This window comes from Solanum dulcamara, chromosome 6 (genome assembly GCF_947179165.1).
Source record: "Solanum dulcamara chromosome 6, daSolDulc1.2, whole genome shotgun sequence".
Classification (NCBI taxonomy): Eukaryota; Viridiplantae; Streptophyta; class Magnoliopsida; order Solanales; family Solanaceae; genus Solanum; species Solanum dulcamara.
Window position 1 is genome coordinate 59,480,135 of NC_077242.1, and position 20,209 is coordinate 59,500,343.

Genomic DNA, 20,209 nt, shown 5'->3' on the forward strand with positions numbered 1-20,209 from the left:
CAAAATTCAAGATCAAGCTTATAAAGCCTTTGGATTTATATTTGAAAAGACGAATCAGAGAATTCATAAAGATTGTAACACTCATATTCAAAAATCAAATATTACGATTGTTGCGATATTTTTCGTTCTTGATTACTATTTTATCGACGCGAATTTTATCGTCTACAATCAATATACATATATAACAACACATCACTATAGCAACCATGAAACTTTCAAACAAACATGGCTTTTATACTGAGATTTATTTGTATTAGAGTTCTATTGAAAAGATATATTTTAAAATAAAAGTCTAAAGAAGCTTACAAAGCACCAAAGAATGGCCAAGCCTCTAGATGAAAATCTTCGAAATCATAATTTAAATTATAACAGTCAAAATTAAAGTGAATTAATTTTTACCAGTTACAACCTTATTCCTTTCATTTTCTAGTACATAACACTTGGTAACTTCAGTTCTGCAAAATCCCACCCTCAATTTTTCCAAACGCGGTTAGCGCAATATCTAATTATTATTTTTTACCCCACTATCATTAAAAGGAGAAAACTGTTGGATACGAGCTCTTTTACTCTCTCTAGTTGCCAGGAAATATTGAGACTTTTAAACTACACAAATTTCTGTGATGAATATTCTGCAAGTAGAAAGCACATAACTGATCCAAATAAACTGTGAAATATAGGAAGGGGCAAATAATCGCATCAAATACTACTCATTGCATAGGTACTTCATAAATCAAAATGTCGTGTGTGCAGTAAATTCGAATATAATCTGATTGTAGGACTCGTTTACTAGATCAAATTATATTCCTTCTTACTGCTACCACGACAGCCGTTGTCAAAACTGTCACAATTCTCATAGAAACACATAAATATACCAAGAGCTTCCATTGAGCATCAGAACTGAAAACAAGAAAACCAACCTCTCGGACATTCCACTGGGGACCCTTTCTTCATATCAAATAATACGACAACATATCCAGTGAAGTCCACAAGTGAGGTCTGGTCATATCAAACCATATATGAAAAGAAATGAAGACTGACTATTGTACAAGAGCTTAGAATACAACAGCGGGAATGCCCAAAAAATAGCAAATTCTTTGTATGGAAATAACTCCCTGTAGTACTGCTTTGAATAAGCAAAAATAATCCTAATAATAAAGCAACTACCCAACATTCCTGCACAAAATATACAAAACTTGAAGGCATAAGAAAGGTTGGATAGAATTATACCACCAGTCGGGGGATATACCCTGCAAATTTTCTGCACCAATATTTTAGGTATCGCTTCATGTAGGCCCACTTGAGACTTCACATAGATTGGATTGGGATCCACAAGAAATGTCTGTTGACGATGGCCACTCATCTGGCACCATCAGAAAGTATGTAGACATTGCTTTCCTGAATCTTGTTTTGTATTGCTTTGGAGAAATCACTGTTGGGGGTGCATTCTTCGGCCCACCTAGAATGCCTGAAGCCTTTACCCAAGTCTCAAGATGCTTGTCCCACGTATATTGTCTCATGAAATCAATAATACCAAGCACCAGTTCATGCTTCTCCTCATCCACCCCAACTAGTAATGAGTAATCCATCACATCTATTGACTGCAAAACCATAAATCTCTATTAATATATCAGACCAGGGAACGAAACATACGTTGCCTTTAACGCGTGTTTAAAGAGCATGAAGCCACACTTTGTGACACTTCAACATATACTTGCTGGTTAACATCGACTAACAAAAAAAGTCTGGAGAACCTACTAACAAATGAGAGAACTAGTGCAGTGACAAGGTCAAGTACATCTTGCAAAAGAAAGGATAAACAATTAGAAAACAAAGAAAAGATGTGGGGTATGGCAAAGGAAGAAAAGGGGGAGGGGTCCCGGCAATCATCTATTTTAATCTTTATTGAAGAGAGGAAATGATAAACTAGTAACCCCAGCTAGAATTAAAAAATACAGAACTCTTTATAGAACACAATTTAACAAAGTTACTAGTCATATTGGATACTGTTTCAAAGCTTACCGCTAGAAATGAAGTATCATTCCACACAGCTCTCTGCAGCAGCCGCTTAGCCTTCGTTCCCACAAAAATCGGAGAAGTTGGCATTGCTTCAATCAAGTTCTGATCAAGTAAAACTTTGTTACTTCCACTTGAATCTGGATTATAGCGTGATCGAGACGACCCTTTAAGGTCATACAGTCTAGTGATGTTGCGCTTAAAAAGAAGATTTTCCATAACAAGCACATCCATTCTTGATTCTTTCCCACCTTTGAGATGCTTTGATGTAACCTAACAAATATCCAAAGGACAATGACGTGAGGATCCCAGGAAGAAGTATTAGGGTGGGGCGGGGGAGGGAGAAGAACACGTATAACTACCAGAATGCTGTTAAAGATTGGGGAGCAAATAAATTTCAGGGAATCGGATTTTGCTTTATTTTTTGTAAGGAAATCTTTTAAGGGCAGACCAAAGTGCAGAAGCTAGATCTGTCTTATGAACCAATTTATACGACTTTTTTGGGTGACCTAGTTTCTTTTAGGGTACAGCGAGGAGCACCTCTAAAGCACAGGACTGACTATGTTGGAAAATTAGCTCTATCAAGAAAAATAGGTAACTTTTAAATGGGAGGCTTAACAATGATCTTACACATTCTTCATATATTTTGACAATAAGAAGTTGAGTCAGGAGGTCAGATGGAGATAATAACCCACGGATATAACTTAGTTACAAACCCAGACTACCTCAACAGAATAAAAGTGCTCCACTGCACACAGCTATCAGAAAGCTGAAAATACTAATTATAACAGTGACTTTGGTTAAATAGAAATGAAATACAGCAAATGATACCTGGTAGATCCCCAGAATCTTTGCCAAGCAAGTTGGGCTCCCACTAGCTATTGAGTCAGATATATACTTGAAGTAAGCTGGTGCAAACTTGATAAACGACTCCAACTCTGTCTTTGTTACCTGCTTGATGATAAATCGGTCGTCCAAGGTTTTGGCAAAGAAAACATTGCTCTTCCCACCCTGAGCACCCCATTTTTTGCATCGGCTAAGGGAACGTATGAAGTCTGATTCATGGGGGCAACAAGACTTTCTTAAGGTCTCAAATTGCTTCGCATAATAGCAGGTGACTGTGTACTTGACCTTTCCCAGAGGGCCATCATCTGAGAAAGATATTCGGGCATGCAAAGCATTAATATATGTAGGTGGATCCATATTTGAGTTGCGAGAACTAAAACCCGATGAAATGCTTTCATTGGTAGATCCAAAACTTCTTGGAGATTCCGAAACTATTTCATCCACAGAGTGGAGCGAAAGTAGATTTAATGAATCCAGAAACGACAAAGAAGCTGAAGATTTGTGATTTTCTTTCAGGTTTTGAGATTCATCCGACATTTGATTGTGGTAATCTGGTGAGACAAGTGCATATGAAATAATACTTGTCGGCTCATCATCATAAACTGGAATAACAATGTCATTTACACCAACAGCCATCAGAAGCCTGGCACCATCTTGATGTTGCAATTCGTTAAACGACAAGATATAAACAGGATTATGCTCATTCAATTTACCAACATATTGTGGATTTGCTGTGATATTCTTGTTGAAGGAACGATAGAAATTTGAGAAATGTGCTGTTGCCCAGGTCAGGTAATCTGTGTGGTCAGACTTCGCAGATAAATGAGGTGTTTCAGCCCCATTTTTGTCACACGTAGACATTTCGACATCTGAATTTGCAGCAACTCCAGACAAAGCAGCAGAATCTACAATGAACGAACCTGGAAATGCACTGCTATGCTCCTTAATAGCCAGGTGATTTTCACCAGTCCATGCAGCATCAAGAGTGTCAGATAAACTTTCCACAGAAGGGAACTTTGCATCTGAAAGAACGCGTCTGACATTTTTTCCAGGTTCCACTACATTTCTGTCTCCTGTACTTCTTATAGAACAAAAAACCTCACCGCCTTTCCCGTGAGTTAGGTTCTCATCAGTAGTCAATTTTTCGTGAACCTCATCAGGAATCTGACTCTGTCTTCCTTCATTAGATGTTATTTCAGACTTTACATTCTGAAGAACTGAATCATAGCTCCCCAAGCTTTTTCCAGGTCTCGAAATTGCAGTCCTTTCAGTAAGTTCCTCACTAGAGCTGAGGGGTTTCTCCTTCAGTTGTGTCAAACTGCCCTGAGTTTGGGAATTTTTACCATGAGAACTGGAAAGATGTATCAACCGTCTATCCCATAGATAAGCATGAAAAACCAACTGCCGCCTCAGTCGATTTATCTCAAGGATGTCAACTGCAGGCTGACCAACTTTGACCTCCCTGCTAAGTGCCTTGCGTAACAATTCCTAGAACAATGGGGAGACCAGTAAGAAATAAGTCATTTGGCTGTCTTACCCAAAAGAAAATAAAAAGGGCAAACAGAAAAAATAAAAGAACCTCCCCTAAATAAGGCTTTAAAGGATATGGGAGACCTTTTTGGGGGTTACTGCACGCCGACATGCTAAAAATTAACTTTTGAACTTCTTCCATATTAGGAGGGCTTGTAAGCATCTGATTATCTTCCGCTGTGACTAGAGAGGGGATGGACTCAAGCAACCTCCCACCCCCAGGGGTGCGGTTGTTATTCAGAAGGGAAGGAAACTTGAGGTCTGATGTCTTGAATGATACCCCCAGGCAGACTTTTAATTAGACGAAAGAGTTCTATTTCAAGTTATGGTGCCCTTTACACTAAAGTTCCCAACAGCTGTAAATCTACTGAGGGAATCAACAGCAGCGATTATAGCGCAGCCCTGAGGAACAGTCCTCCAGTGGAGGAGTTCTTAATTGCCCCAGAGAAGGTGGTAAGGTCGAGGACCTAGACCTAACAGTTGTATGGGGTATGGTCCAAGTTACTCAAGACTAAGAGGCATTCGTCCTGAGGAAACCCACCAAAAGGAAGGGTTCTATATTACACATTTATATTGGATGGTTTTCTCCCAACTTCTGGGTTGACTGCCTAGTGAAACCAAAGACCATTTCTCAGTTAGAACCAAACGAACCTAGGACATATGTTCATTTTGGGACTGTTGTCTCTCTTCAATCAGTATACCTTGTTTCCCTCTCGACTCCTCTCATATTCTTTTTCTACTACTATTTCTTATAGAGAACCCTGATCATGTCTTTCTTCTCCAACTTGTTTCTACATTACTTTTCACATATCTTAGAGTGACGGAATGCGCCTCTGAATTTTCTCACATACTATACTGAAACTCTCAAGTTTTTTAAAAAAGTTGAAAGGTTTGGAACATGTTATCCACACCAAACACAGAGATATTAGTTTGGTAATTGTCTTTCAAAACAGTTGAACTTCAAACAGTCACCAATAACAACCTTTTCAATAGGCCAGATTGACAAATTTGTTCATACATCACCGCCAATGCAGATGATATAACTTAGTATCTCAACAACAAGAGAGAAAAAACAAGCAAGGAATCACCTCAAACTCAGTTTCCTCCTTCTCTAATATTTCTTCCATCTCTGCAATTTGCTCACTTATCTTGGGTGCTTTCAAGCTGATATCAACAGAGAATTTTTCCAACTTTACATGAAGAACTTTGGACACCTCAGAAAACAATGCATTAGCCCTGCTGCGCACCTTCTCTTGCAGAAGACAAGCACTTCAGGAAAAAACCAAAACATAGAAGTACCAAAACTAAGGCAAGAATTCAATCCAACTGTACCTCTTCACTTTCTTTCTGAATCCATTCCTGATTATCATAGCTAAATTCAAGGTTTGGAGGTGGGAGAAAGACAGAATAAACATGAACAGGAGCATATCGAAAACAAGCTACCATTTTCCCAAACCTGCGGCAACAACCAAAGATGAGGTGCAGAGCTAGCATTGTTTGAGCAACAAGAAAGGGATAATATATACTTTGTGGTGTCATCACACGAATAAATCTAAGAAAGATTGGACCGGTAACACCGGTTAATTATACATACACCACGACCAGAAGGGAGCACAAGATAACACAACATCGACTGAGAATACTAACCCAGTATATGGAAAGTCACCATTGAAAAACTACAAATGGAACAAAACTGACAAGAAAACCATACACCTGTAAGATTTTCCTGATATAAGCCTTTTCCACGATGTGATGCAACTTATCCATTTGTCAAGTTTTCTGGAAGCATTCTCTTGTTGTACTGTTCTCTCTTATTAACAGGAGTTCCCTTCTTTTATCAGGGACTCCAGATCTATAATGATTTATTCAACAGAGGGAAAGAAGCAGCAGCATCACATGCTCTATCATAGAGCAATACAAGAAGTCCACATTGTAAATTCTAGGTCACAGAAACATTAGGAAACGATCAAAATTAATTCAGTAAACCCAAATATTTTTTTTTAAAACTGGTAACTATATATATATATATATAAAAGAGGGAAAAACAGTACATGGGTGGAAGTAAAACAACATTTTCCAAGTGTACTCAAGAAACAAAACTGATCTACCTATATGTAGAACCAAACAACAACAACATATCCGGTGAAATCCCACAAGTGGGATCTGGGGAGGTAGAGTGTACGCAGACCATGCTCCTACCTCATGGAGGTAAGGAGACTGTTTTCGGAGGACCCTCGGCTCGAGTATAACATATTCGAATAATAAAAAAAGGAAAAACAACAATGAAGAAACAAAGCAACTAATAGGGAAACAGTAAAAACCACAAAATAATGTGATAACATAAACACAATCAACAACACGTGATGGGGAAATCAAAAGAAAGACGCTATAAGAAAATGGCTAAGCCCCTCGAAAAACAAGACAACACTCCATACCTACTAATCTTCTACCCTAATATGTGACTTCCACACCCTCCTATCTAAGGTCATTTCCTCGATAATCTGGAGTTGCGCCATGTCATGTCGAATCACTTCTCCCCAATACTTTTTCGGCCTACCTCTACCTCTCCTTGTACCTGCTATAACCAACCTCTCGCACCTCCTCACTGGGGCATCTGTGTATCTTCTCTTCACATGTCCAAATCATCTTAGTATTGCTTCCCTCATCTTGTCCACCATAGACGTCAATCCCACCTTGTCCTGGATATCCTCATTTCTGATCTTATATCTCCTAGTGTGTCCACATATCCATCTGAACATCCTCATTTCTGTGACTTGCATCTTCTGAACATGGTAATTCTTGAGTGGCCAACACTCTTCCTCATACAACAATGTCGGTCTAACCACTATTTTGTAGAACTTACCTTAGGTTTAGGTGGTACCTTCTTATCACACAAGACTCTAGAAGCAAGCCTCCACTTCATCCATGCCGCACCAATACGAAGAGTACATCATCGTCGATGTCCCCACTTCACTGGATTAGCAATCCAAGATACTTGAAACTCTCTCTCTTAGGGATAGTCAGAGTGTCAAGCCTAACTTCCACACAAGCCTCATGCACTATATCGCTGAATTTACACTCCAAATATTCCGTTTTGGTCCTGCTCAAACTAAACCCTTTACACTCCAGTGTTTTGTCTCCACACCTCCAATATTTATGTAAAATCTAAAACATCAATAATAGAGTCGGTATCATCTATAATAGAGTCACTAGCATTTGAGTATATCTGCTAACACCAAAATCATAAGAGCAAAAGACAATTCAATTCAATATTTTTTTGCATACAATTCTCTATATTTTAAAAACAACTTGAGTTCCCCCCCCCCCAAAACCCTTCCCGATTGTTGGGATGCAAGCAGGAATAATTCTCCATCTACTTCTATTCTTTGCCATAGATTCTGATTCCTCCCAACTCTTTAAAGCTTCTGTAATCTTTCCGGGCATGATCCATGATATGCCTTTTAAGGTTAAAGAAAATTCTACATGGATGTTCTGTAACTTTGCAATGTAGAAATAGATGACTATCTCTACTTTAACAACATGAAAAAGCATCTGGAACACATTGTGTTTTTTCTTCTCATTAAATTGTCTCGAGTGAGGACAGCTTCCTTTGCCAAAAGCCACACAAAACAAGCTACTTTGTGTGGATTATTAGTTCTCCAGATATGCTTCTAAGGCCACTTATCAATTTGCTGTTTAGACTGGTTCATCAACCTATATGCTGCATTCACCTTGAAATCACCATCACTATTACCTTGCCACCTTAATACATCTTCCCCTGCCTGTAACCACTGAATTGTTCAAGGATGCTGTAAATTCAGTTACCCTGTCAATTCCCAGTCATTAAGAAATCTTCTGACTATAAGATTCCAACCTTGAGGTGTCCACATTTGTGCTACAGTCTTCTGTGGGTGAAGTACAAGATTGAATATGTCCGGAAATTGTGTTTTCAGAATCCCTGTTTCATGTCAGTTATCCTCCCAGAAGCTAATTTTATTACCATCAAACTTTGATCTTCGTATTGATCTTTAAATCATTTCAAAAGACCCTGATGGACCTCTATAAACTAACCTTATATGGTTTAGCAACCACCTTGGTCATCCATTTGTTTCCACCTCATATTTTGCAATTATAACTTTACCTTACAGAGTCTGACTCTCATTGGTTAGTCTCCACAACCATTTCATCTTCAGTGCTTTGTAGTGTATCTTCAAGTTCCTGATTCACAGACCTCCATATTTCCTACCAAAAGTAAGGGCTTTCCATTTGACTAAATGAAACCCTTTCCTGATTCACAGACCTCCATAGGGCTTTCCATCTGTCTCCATGAAATTTCTTCATTTTTGACAAGTTCCTCATACTCCATATAAATTGCAGCCCTTTTAATTATATCCTCCTCAGTTAAAGCTCTGTCACCAAGTACCGAATCCAGCTCTGCTATCTGACCAAGCATCTTTTTCCTTTGTAAACTCAAGTTTCCTTACTCACTCTTCCTCCATTCCTCCAGATTTGTTTTAAGAGCTTTCAGTTTGCAGGCAAGAATGTAGTTTGGTCTGCCAATAAAATTGAAAGAGTTCAACCAGCAACTAACTCTATCACTAAATCCTTCAGATCCTAGCCACCAGTTTTCAAACTTGAAATAATTTTTGTACTGGGCCCAAGAACCACATTGTAAGGCTACTAGAAAGTGATCACATATTTATCTATGGAAAAGGGATTGCTTAATATTGTTGAAACTGTCATCCCATTCTTCAGAAATAAGAACCTGTCAATTCTTGAAGCTGTCTCATAATATTCTTTGAACCAAGTGAAGTTTCCACCTTCAAGCTGGATGTCAATTAGGCTCATATCTTCTATGAAATCAGAAAATTCATCCAAACCCCTTGTTCTTCTATTACAATTTTTTTTGAAACTGGTAATGTTGTATTCCTCAGCATTAAGGTATGCTGGAGACTTCCAAAAAGGTAGTAACAAGCTAAAACAAGAGATTAAAGTCACCACAAACAACCCATGGCCCGTCCATTAGACCCCTTACAGACCCAATCTCATCCCACACTATCCTCCTTTCTTTGTAGGAGGTAGGTGCATATACCCCAGTAATATGACAAGAGAAGTTCTGCAATTGTGCCTCAAATTTGCAAGTCAAAGTATAAGCACCAATTTCAAGTATTTCCCCCCTTCCAAAACCCTACTGTTCCACATTACCATAATACCCCTCTTGTGCCACTAGCTTCTGGACAAGCAAATCTCACCCATCTACCACCCCATATCTGCCACCTCTATGATGTCCCCCTCTAGTTTAGTTTCCGGGAAACAAATGATATCTTCCTTCCAGTTTAATACTAAACTTTTCACGATTGTTCTTTCATCCCTAATATTCAATCCCCTGACATTCCATGATACCATTTGCAATTCGTGGATCAACATTAATCAAACTTCTCCCCTTCTCTTTCCATTGCTTTTGAATTTGACATCAGAAGGGACTAGGCCTTTCAATTCCTGGGAACCTTTGAATCTTGTCTTCTTGCATTCAAAATCTGCCACCATCCTTCTAGCTTGCCAGCTACTATCAGTATGCATTAAAAGTTCCAGTGCCTCCTCTTCATGCCCCAGGAAATCTGCCCGAGTAATTTGCTTATCTTGATCATATTTTTGATGTACCCATCCTGTTGCATCCATTTCTTTGTTTAGAACTGATTGTTGTTGTTGAATGAGTAGAAGCTTAGCCTCTTTTATTACCCAGTTATCTATCAAAGTCACTGAGTTTTTCCCTGCCTGAACTTTCTCACTTTCTACCCAAATTCTTCCTTCATCTACCTTATTCTGGACTGTTGACTCTCCTCCACCTTCTTTTTGTATAAGACCCCCAATTTACATTACCTTTGTGGCCATCACCACCTCCGAAATAGAATTTGTGTCTCGATGGAACTGTGTTTGAATGCAGTGAAGACTGTTCGAGAAGAGAGAGGTCGAGAACTTCGATACTTCTGTCGTCTGTGTTATCTACCCCTTGGTTGTGTTGAAGACCACTAAAAATAAATTGCCCAGCTAAATCAGGCCCAAGATCCTCTTTAGAAAAATTCAGTACCAATGACCTTGGACAATCTTCTAGGCCATGAACCTATTCGGGAACTCAAATAGATATATAGGTCATCATTCATCTCATAAATATTTACCACAAATGCCGATTTCCAGTTGACTGATGTCCACCTCCTCACTTCAGCTAGTGTAGGTTTCTCTTCTGCTTCTTTCCCACAACACCTGACTAAGCATCTTTTTAGCAACCCATCATCCTTGGCTCACTAGAATCACTGAGATTAGTGTTCCCCTCCTTCGTTCTCACTTCTGCATCCTGAGGTTCTTGGACTGCCATTTGCTTTCTTGTCCTACCTCAGCAAATGGATAGTTGGTTTCAAAACGCCTTGAAGGAATTATCATATCCTGCTTTGGAGATCATTTAATAAAACTTTCTACCTTAAATGCAATGTCGCACCAACCAGCATTATAAGCTGTTTCGGGATAATAATGACAGATCTCCCACCACCATTTAAGGATAAGATATTCATAAATCTCCCTTGTTCATTACATTTTCTGGTGGAAAAATGTTCTGAACCCTGGTCTGTGGTTTTCCATCTTCTTACCACACTCTTCTGATCTGTCGTGGCCTCTTTAAGGACAAAGCATATCCATTCCATGATCTTACTGCTAATGGATGATCTTCTCCTTATATTACGGCTTCTCTTCACCCATTCATACCAAATGGTGTTGTCAGCAGTCCATCTAGTAATGTCGGAAGATTCAAAACCAGCATTCAAGTAAATACTATTATCCCCCATCTCTGAAAATAAAAACACTATCTTAACAGATAATGAAGAAAGAAAAGGCTGACAGATATCACAGAAGGTGATGACTTCGTTTAGAAGACAAAGAAAGTTTTCCCAACTGAAAACCACCGGAAAAGGTGTTCTACACTCCTAAGAAGTAGGAGAGAGAGTTCTTGGGAGATGTGCCTGGGAGCATTCAGTAAATCCTAATATAAAACAGTCAAGATAGTTGATGCATGCTGATGAGCTAAATCATCAGAGTATTCATGCAAACAACAAAAAGCTAAGGACCATGCAATATTAAGAACCTCAACCAGACCAAAAAGTGGTAAGCAAAATGATCACACCTATGACCTAACGGCAAAAGGGAGTTTGTCATCAGTAGCTGTTGCAGTAAGTCTATAGTAGTCAATTCAAGTTAGAAAATTTTCACATGAAGTGGGGTTAGGTGCCAGCTTTAACAACAGAGGAGGTAATGCTTCCACTACTTTATGTGAAACTGTCTATTTGAATAACGTACTTGCTTTCAGATACCAACTTTAACCATTATACAAGAAATGAGTCCAAGGCTTTTATGATAATTTTACCGATGCATCGGGTTTCCTTCTCTCTACATACTTTACATGATATTAGGTAGTTGATTAAAGAAAAACAAACACTTATCCAAATAGGTGAAAGCATTACAATCCCAGTGTAGAAAGCTAATGCGTAAAAGTGCCTTACTGGAAACAGCATACCCATAGAACCGGAGACAGTCTCGGTGAAGAAGATGACCACAACTTGCAACCCTGCTCGCTGCTGCATGATTCGAAAAACTGAGTTCCAAAAATTTCCCAAATGACAATCCCCAAGCAGCATTAGACATCACTACCCTCTTGGTTGGAGGAGGGAAACCACTGATCCGAGGACATCGCAGACATCTGTGCCACATCCATATCTTTCCTTCCCGTTCTCCTGGCAAGATACGTTCAGGTAGCTTCTTTACAGATATTGTGAGGCTGCCTTGCCGATGAGTATAGCAACGAACATGTGCTTCTGGTGGCATTTCACATGAGGGACACCTAAAATTCTGGTAAATATATTACATATATCAGAATAAACCATGCATGCATAGAATGTATCCAGTGCAACTTTAAAAGAGGAAGAGAGACATAACCTCATCAAACAGCCGGTCCCGTAAAAACCGCCCCAAAGGCATATCAGTGATCCCATAGTATTTTATTCGAGAAATATGAGGGGGCTCACAAACAGTTCCTTTCCAAACACAGCGTGTTGAAAGGCACACTACAATAATCAGCTGGTCGGAAGGTGAGGAAGGATAATCTTGCTTCAGTGACCCTAACTCCTCGAAGTAATTATTATCAAATGCTGGTAGCACCAATTCTGACGATAAGTGTGCCATGCGAAAACTTCCCACAACATTAGAAAAGCTACCAGCATCCCTCAAAGCATTGCTAGGAAAATCAAGTATATAATCATTTCCTGCATCTTCACCTCTGTCTAGTGGAGATGCTTCATGAGGATCATTTGGAGCCATTTCATTCCTCCCATAAGCTTGATCTGAGAACTGAAGCCTTGACTGATGCGAGGAATTAGGACAATCAGAAAAGTCGACATTATTTGAGGCAGTTGTAGCACTAGCTAATGAGTTATCACACTCGGGAAAACTTGACTGTTCGACAAGCATTGGAGCACTGTTGGATGGTGATGTAATACCATACAGCAGTTTGGTTGAGGAATGAGATGGTGTGCCAGGGCAATGCTGATCGAGCGGTCTCTGGGTTACTGGTAGGGAGAAACCAGGAATCATAGAAATGGATCTTTGAATAGTTGATGGTTTATCAGGCAATGCAACTTTAATTGGGGACTTCAAAGGGAGATCTGGCAAGGAAGCACCTTCATCTGCGAGAAAAGATGTCTCCAGAGCCAGGTGATAAGCAGCAAAAACTCCATATTGGATAACACGTTTTATTTTCTTCAAATCGTCCCCGTTGGCACCTTTGAGCAAAATCTGAGAACCCACACAAACAAAAAGAGGTCAACCTCCACGCTTTTGACATTTGCACCAGGAGACTGATCAAGAACAGAACAATAGGTGCACCATTCTTGTTTCACATTTTCTAGCATCATAAGCATAAACATTACCTATAAGCAATAGAGGACATGTGTAACGCCTAAGTCGAATAATTCTGACTCAAATATTTTACATACTAATACTACTTGATTATTAAGAAGTAAAAATCATATCCATAGCAAGTTTTTCTAAATATTGAGACAAAAGGTCAACTGTAATACCATATTTTACCAATGAGTATGTTCTTCCAAAGGATTAGTCTTTCTTTTTTTCTTAAATTTTTCAACTAACAGTTTTGTTACTCCTTGTTAAAGCAACAAAAATAGAAATATAACCATGTCCACCATAAAGAAATTGAGTGTACAACCAAAACCAATAGAACGTAGTTTTCCAATTCAGATTTATTTCATGCCACAGCTAACATACAAGCCAGTAAACATGCAACTTACTGTACAGCCAAATGGCTTCGGGCATCCTTCGAAAAACATCAAGGTCTTTGTCATTTTCTTTCCAGCTTGCCCAGCACTACCATGCTCTTCCACAAACTTATCAACATGGAATGAATCACAGTACCCTAACTTTGGCGTTGTAAGATTATCGATTGAAGGGACTACTTGTGCACCTGTACAACGGGCAATACGCTCTAAAAGCGGCCGCTTCACATTGAGAACCAGAGATATGTCTTTTGCAAGCAGGTATTCCTGTGCAAATCGAGATACTGATTTCTCTACTAACAAAATGTTTGGATGATGAGCATCAATCTTTGCAACAGCCATCTTCAGATGATCCATTTCCTAGAAGAAAGAATGATCCAAGTAAAAGTGATGAACCAAACAAAGTTAATCCAAATAAAAGTGATGAACCAAATAATGCAATGTGGACTCTTTAAAAAGCCTTCTCTCCATGGTCAACACCAAGATAACAAGAAACTAGAGCATTCTAGCTAATCTGAATGGTTCGAGAACGAGAAACCAATGACATACTGTTGAAATTTGCTAAAGTTACTGCAGCGTCTTTTAGCATAATAAGTTGTTTAGTTTTAGGATGAATCTACTTCTTTTGAATTTTTAATTTCTATTAGATTATTTTTAGTTGAGATATTTTAGTTTTTTAAAATTTTTGTTACACAGATTTTCTGCAGATTATGTCATCAAGTTGGCTATTCAAAGCCCTATATGCTTAATAAAATTATTGAGAAACATTTTTAATTATTCTTCCGATCTTTTTTAGCACCATCTTTTGAAAACCAACAGTGGTATCAGAGTTTCATTAGTCTTACGGGATCTGTGAGTTCATCAAAAGAACCATTTTCAATCCATTTTTAACCAAGACTAATTTTCAACCTATTTTTCAAACATGGCAAGCTGCAATCTCTCTTTGAATGCCCCACAAATTTTCACAGGTCGGAGAGAAACAAAACTTGGGAAATTGTGGAATTACCAAAAGGGAAGAAGTTGGACGGGTGTTTACTGTGAAATATAAGTCAAATGGGTCCATAGAAAGATTTAAAGCTCGTTTGGTAGAAAATGGATATACACTGACCTATGGAATTGATTATTTGGAGACTTTTGCCCCAGTGGCAAAAATGAATACAGTGAGAATCTTATTATCATTGGCTGCGGTTTTTAATTGGAACCTACAACAATATGATGTAAAAAAGGCTTTTTTACATGGAGACTTAGATGAGGAGATCTATATGGAGGTGCCACCTGGTTTTGAACGTAAGAAGGGAATGGTGTGCAGACTGAAGAAGCCACTCTATGGATTAAAACAATCACCTCGTGAATGGTTTGGAAGAATTACAAAGGTTATGATCACGCTAGGGTATCGACAAAGTCAAGGAGACCACATCTTGTTCATGCGACACTCAAAAACAGGAAAGGTGAGAACATTATTGGTTTATGTGGATGACATCATAGTAACAGGTGATGATTCAGAGGAGATACAAAATTTGAAGAAGTATTTACTCGAGGAATTTGGCATCAAAGAGCTTGGGAAATTAAAGTATTTTTTGGGAATCAAAGTGGCACACTCAAAACAAGAAATCTTTATTTCCCAACAAAAATATGTGCATGATTTGCTGAAAGAAACAGGAAAACTAGGGTGTAAACCAGTGGCTACACCAATTGAATATAATTATAGATTGTGCAATGCTCTGGAAGATTTTGTGGTAGATAAAGGCTTGTATCAAAGGCTTGTAGGGAAATTGATTTACTTATCCCATACAAAGCCAGACATTCCCTTTGTTGTAAGTATTGTTAGCCAATTTATGCATGATCCTAGAGAAATGCATCTTCAAGCTGTCAACAGGATTCTACAATATCTTAAAGTTAGTCCGTAAAGGAATACTATTCAAAAGAGGAGGAGACATGGTTTTAGAGGCTTCTACTGATGCGGACTATGCTGGTTCATTAGTGGATCGAAGGTCAAGTTCTGGATATTGCACTTTCTTTGGAGGAAATCTGGTGACTTGGAGGAGTAAAAAACAAAATGTAGTAGCCAGATCAAGTGCAGAATCCGAATTTAGATTAATGGCTATGGGAGTTTGTGAGTTGTTATGGTTAAAGATAATCCTTGATGATTTGAAGATAAGATGGGAAGGACCCTATGAGACTATATTGTGACAATAAATCACCAATAAGTATAGCTCATAATCCTGTACATCATGATCACACTAAGCATATTGAGGTAGATAGACATTTCATTAAGGAAAACTGAGATAGTGGACTCATTTGTACGCCATTTGTATCCACAAAAGATCAAGTGGCTGATGTTTTAACAAAAGGACTGACAAACAATGTGTTTCAAGATCTAATAAGCAAGCTAGGAATGGAAGATATCCATTCACCCGCTGAGGGGGAGTGTTGGCCGATAGAGGATTTCCAAGAAGATATTCTTCATATCAAAATCTGATTCTCTAAAATCTTAGAATAATTGTTGTAATCTATAATATCATATCTACGATTCTTTCTCCTTATGTAGAATATATGATTCCAGATTTCATGCGATTTAGGTGATTCTATTCTACAATCTCATATGTATATAAAGCCATGTATATGACATAGAAAGATATGAATGAAATTATTCAACTATCTTTTTCCACAGGTACATTCAGCCATTATCTTATCCATGTATTTCAATCACTAATTTTGTAATTTAGTTATCATGGTATGTATATGATCTAAAGCCAATTTTAAGGCTTTTCTATGAGGAAAAGGCTTCTACAATTTTATTAAGTAGATATGGTGTGATGTGATGTACATAGAAAAAGAACAAAAAAGATGGTGTATTTAGCACAAATGCTTCATCTCTACACGAACTTGAAAAATGTCTAGTGAAGGACAAAGTGATACGGAGATCTTCTTTTTTTAAAATAGCCGTGGTGTCCGGGCCAGCTTACACGCACCTCAACTAATTCCACGGGATACCTCTCACCTCCCCCCAGCAACAGGGAAGAAACAACCACGTGTTCAAAGTCCCAAAGATCCTGCAGTCTGGGGGCCAGAATTGCATTTCCTCATCCTATCAAGTAACTAAAAATATCAACAAAGAATTGGATTGAGTGAAAACCTGCTGCAATAAAGTGTCAAAACTTGACAAGTGATTAGCCACCCTTTGATATTCCAATGCTCCTCCAAGGATTAGGAATCTAGGCTTTTCAAATTTTGAGGTCATTCGCCGGTGCGCCACATTTTTCTTACAAACAACGCCTTTAACCACCGTACTAGTAAATAGCATAAAGGAGAACTATATCAGCAGAAGGAAAATAAACTACCAAAACTTTCATAGTATGGCCAATAATTTAAAGGGAAAATGAAGCACAACGATGGCAGAAACCAAGTGAAAGAATCATTCAATAGGACTGCTAAATCCTGATGGAAAAATTAACATATGGCACCAATTCAAACACCTCACTTAGAATCTATGTAAGCATAAAAATAAGCAACTTGAAAATTTGATTCCTGCATCACAAAGCCTGCAATTATTTGGTAGATAATGAAAATCAATTGCAACACAGAATAGGAGTCTAATCAAAGACAAATAGGAAGTCCATAACTAAAATAAATAAGCATCAAGTTAGAATGTAGGGAAAACAATAAATTAAGCTGCAGTGTTGCACAACAAGAAAAATTTGTTTACATATGAGCTGTTGAAATTAGTTTTTCTTTGTAATTCTTTTATAGAGAAGATGAAAAGAAGGTATGTGAGAGTTTGGGTTAGGTCACAATAGAAAGCCATATAGTCGGATGTAGAAAACCTTTCTCTACGATGTCCACTGGCAATGCATTTAATCTTCACATATTCACAAGGATCCATTCCTCCATTCTGACTCATGTCAGGCTTTAGGAGTGTAGCAGCTTCCCAGGATAAAGATGTGACTATCTCCGACCAACTCTCTTTATTATCCTCCTCAGCTGGAGGAATATGTTCAACTTGCAAAAGCTGCAGAATCAAAGATTTAAAATGTCCATCAACTACATTTTTCATGGCCTTTCTATGCTCCGCGGTTGAACTATTATGGTACTCTCCTCGAGCTAAGCTGCATGATGAATCCATGTAACCCCATTCCCCTGGTGGTTCTTCACTACCATCATCATCCTCGTCAAATGAAAGAGATTCTCTATCATCCTCTTCTGTTTCTGGCTCTGGGGGCAACCAGAGTAAATAACTATTCTCAAAATCAACTGGTGCATTATCTGTGTCACTCACATCATGAGGAGGAGGCCCTTCATGCTCGACAGCATTGATACAAGTGTCTGTTTCTTTTGCAAGTTCTTTCATCCCTTCTGAGTTCTTCCATTCACAGTTCTCTGTCAATGATGAGGAATTTGCACTACTTGATTCAATGTCAGCAGGTTGATCATTGTTTGGTCCACAAATATTATTCATCTCCTTGTAGTTGAAAGCACCATAATAGACATCTATTGGAGTAGAGTGTCTTGGCTCAGAATGTGATCCACAAACACCATAATCATCATCCTCGTCATCACTCCTGCCAAACCAATGCTAAGATAGCTAATTGAAACATACACTGGAATAGAAGATATTAGCCTAATAATAATACATGAAAGCAAGTAAAGTAAAGGTTTGATTCAAGTGTCTCATCTGTCTTTCATGACAATACTATACATGCTTGGCCCATGCAAACAATCCAACCTACAAATCAAAATGTGCACCACAAAAAGTAGAGCTCTCGAGCTCTCCTTTCCTGGAAATCTTTAAACTTCCTAGTAGGTATAGGCACAGAGTTAAATGAACAACAAAAACCTTGGTCAGGATCCAAATATGCCGTTAGTTATGAGTCCTTTGTACTTGGATAGGATAAGGCGGGGTTGTTATACCTTTGTATTATCGTATTGGAGCTAAGTGTAGCCTTGAGTTTTTATAACCCCTTGACGACAAAATTCAAATCGGGAATAGCCGAATAAGTATTTTTAGCAAGAATACTCTTGACCTAGAGATAACAAATAAATCACCTTTTTCTTTTTCCAGAAAGATTTTACACAGACTACAATACACGGTAAATGAACTGGCATATGTACAAGTAAAGCTAGCTCAGCTCATATGAGCTCAAACTTGGGCTGTTCATTAATAAACAAACAGAACGGACAAGCTATTGTACATGGCCTGGGGTACATTACTGTTGATTGATTCTACAGATTTCTTAGCTAAATTATTGTTAGAACAGGAATATGAATAGGATTTGTATATAGTATCCTAGGTGGAAAAGGATTGTAATGTAGTGTCTATAAATAGGGCTCAATTTAATAATGTCAAATAACACAATTCAATAATAGTTTTCTCCTTCATTTCTCACAAAGTATCAGAGCATTGGTGAGAAACATCCGGGATAAGAGAATACCGTCACCGTGCGTCAATTTTCGAAAACTTTGCCAGTTGTGTGCGTCATCTGCTTTCCCTTCAGTTGTGCAAAAACTAACAACACCACACGATCCGTCATCGGCCGGCGGCCATACCCAAATAGATTTTCCAACAGTTGAGCCAACCCTGCACACACCGCCAAAAGCTAAGGTTCCGGCAAGCGAGTAAAGCTAGGGGAGCGCATGATGATCTCACGTCGTGAGTCATCCCTGGTTTTAAATAGACCAGTCGTGGTAAGAGTAGAAGAAGAGGAAAAAGAGTTGGGGATGGGGGTCTTTGGGTGATTTCTCGCCAAAGGGCATATTCCACATTCTAAGGTAAGAATTTAGGAAGTTTTGAGTCAATTATACTCGATTAATGCTAACCTAACATCTACAAACATTTGATTTGTCAAGAAATCTCAATCTCCCCAAGAATTCTTCAAAGTAGAGATTTTCAAGATCTGTCTTCAATAGGTACTTCCACCACCCAATCTTCACTTGTATATAAATGAGAATGTTGAAGATAATTGTGAGTAGAAATCATAGTTGGAAAGGAGTATTAGTTGAACCCTTAAAGTGGATATTGCTGAACATGGTTGAGTAGTTGGGAAGTTGATGAACATTTGGGGGTTATTAAATGAATATTTTAGTAACTTGAGTGACATTAATAACCCATTTAATCCTAAGGATGGAACTCATGGAGTTGGATTACGATTTGATGAGGGGGTGAAAGTTTGGCATAATTAGTAAAGTGGTTGTCATGTGACCAAGAGGTCACTGATTCGAGTTGTGGAAACACCCTCGTGTAAAAAAACAGGATAAGGTTGCATACAAAAGACCCTTGTGGTCCGGCCCTTTCTCGAACCTTGCGCATAACAGAAGCTTAGTGCACCGGACTCAGTGTTATCAAAAGCGAAAAGCGTAAAAAAGCTATAAGGTTCATTGGGGCTTTACGTGCAAATAAAGTGTGGGCTTTATTGAGAAAAGACGCAAATGGAGAAAACATACCAATATGTTTAGTCCAAGACTAATAATTATGAGCATGAATAACAAATATA

General features: G+C 38.4%; 1 protein-coding gene across 4 annotated transcripts in view; it reads right to left on the minus strand.

The window, feature by feature from the left end:
• Window positions 1-833: 833 nt before the first annotated feature.
• LOC129891204 (1-phosphatidylinositol-3-phosphate 5-kinase FAB1B) overlaps window positions 834-20,209 on the minus strand; it is a 28,159-nt gene continuing 8,783 nt past the window's right edge. For all 4 annotated transcript variants that reach the window (XM_055966485.1, XM_055966481.1, XM_055966484.1 and 1 more), the window contains 10 exons: window positions 17,546-18,280; window positions 16,858-17,011; window positions 13,737-14,081; window positions 12,370-13,224; window positions 11,951-12,282; window positions 5,722-5,845; window positions 5,478-5,636; window positions 2,845-4,347; window positions 2,020-2,286; window positions 834-1,598 (listed from right to left, as the gene is read on the minus strand). In XM_055966485.1, the coding sequence (XP_055822460.1) occupies window positions 1,284-1,598; window positions 2,020-2,286; window positions 2,845-4,347; window positions 5,478-5,636; window positions 5,722-5,845; window positions 11,951-12,282; window positions 12,370-13,224; window positions 13,737-14,081; window positions 16,858-17,011; window positions 17,546-18,280 (4,789 nt within the window). In that variant the 3' untranslated portion in view covers window positions 834-1,283. The remainder of the gene's footprint in view (window positions 1,599-2,019; window positions 2,287-2,844; window positions 4,348-5,477; window positions 5,637-5,721; window positions 5,846-11,950; window positions 12,283-12,369; window positions 13,225-13,736; window positions 14,082-16,857; window positions 17,012-17,545; window positions 18,281-20,209) is intronic.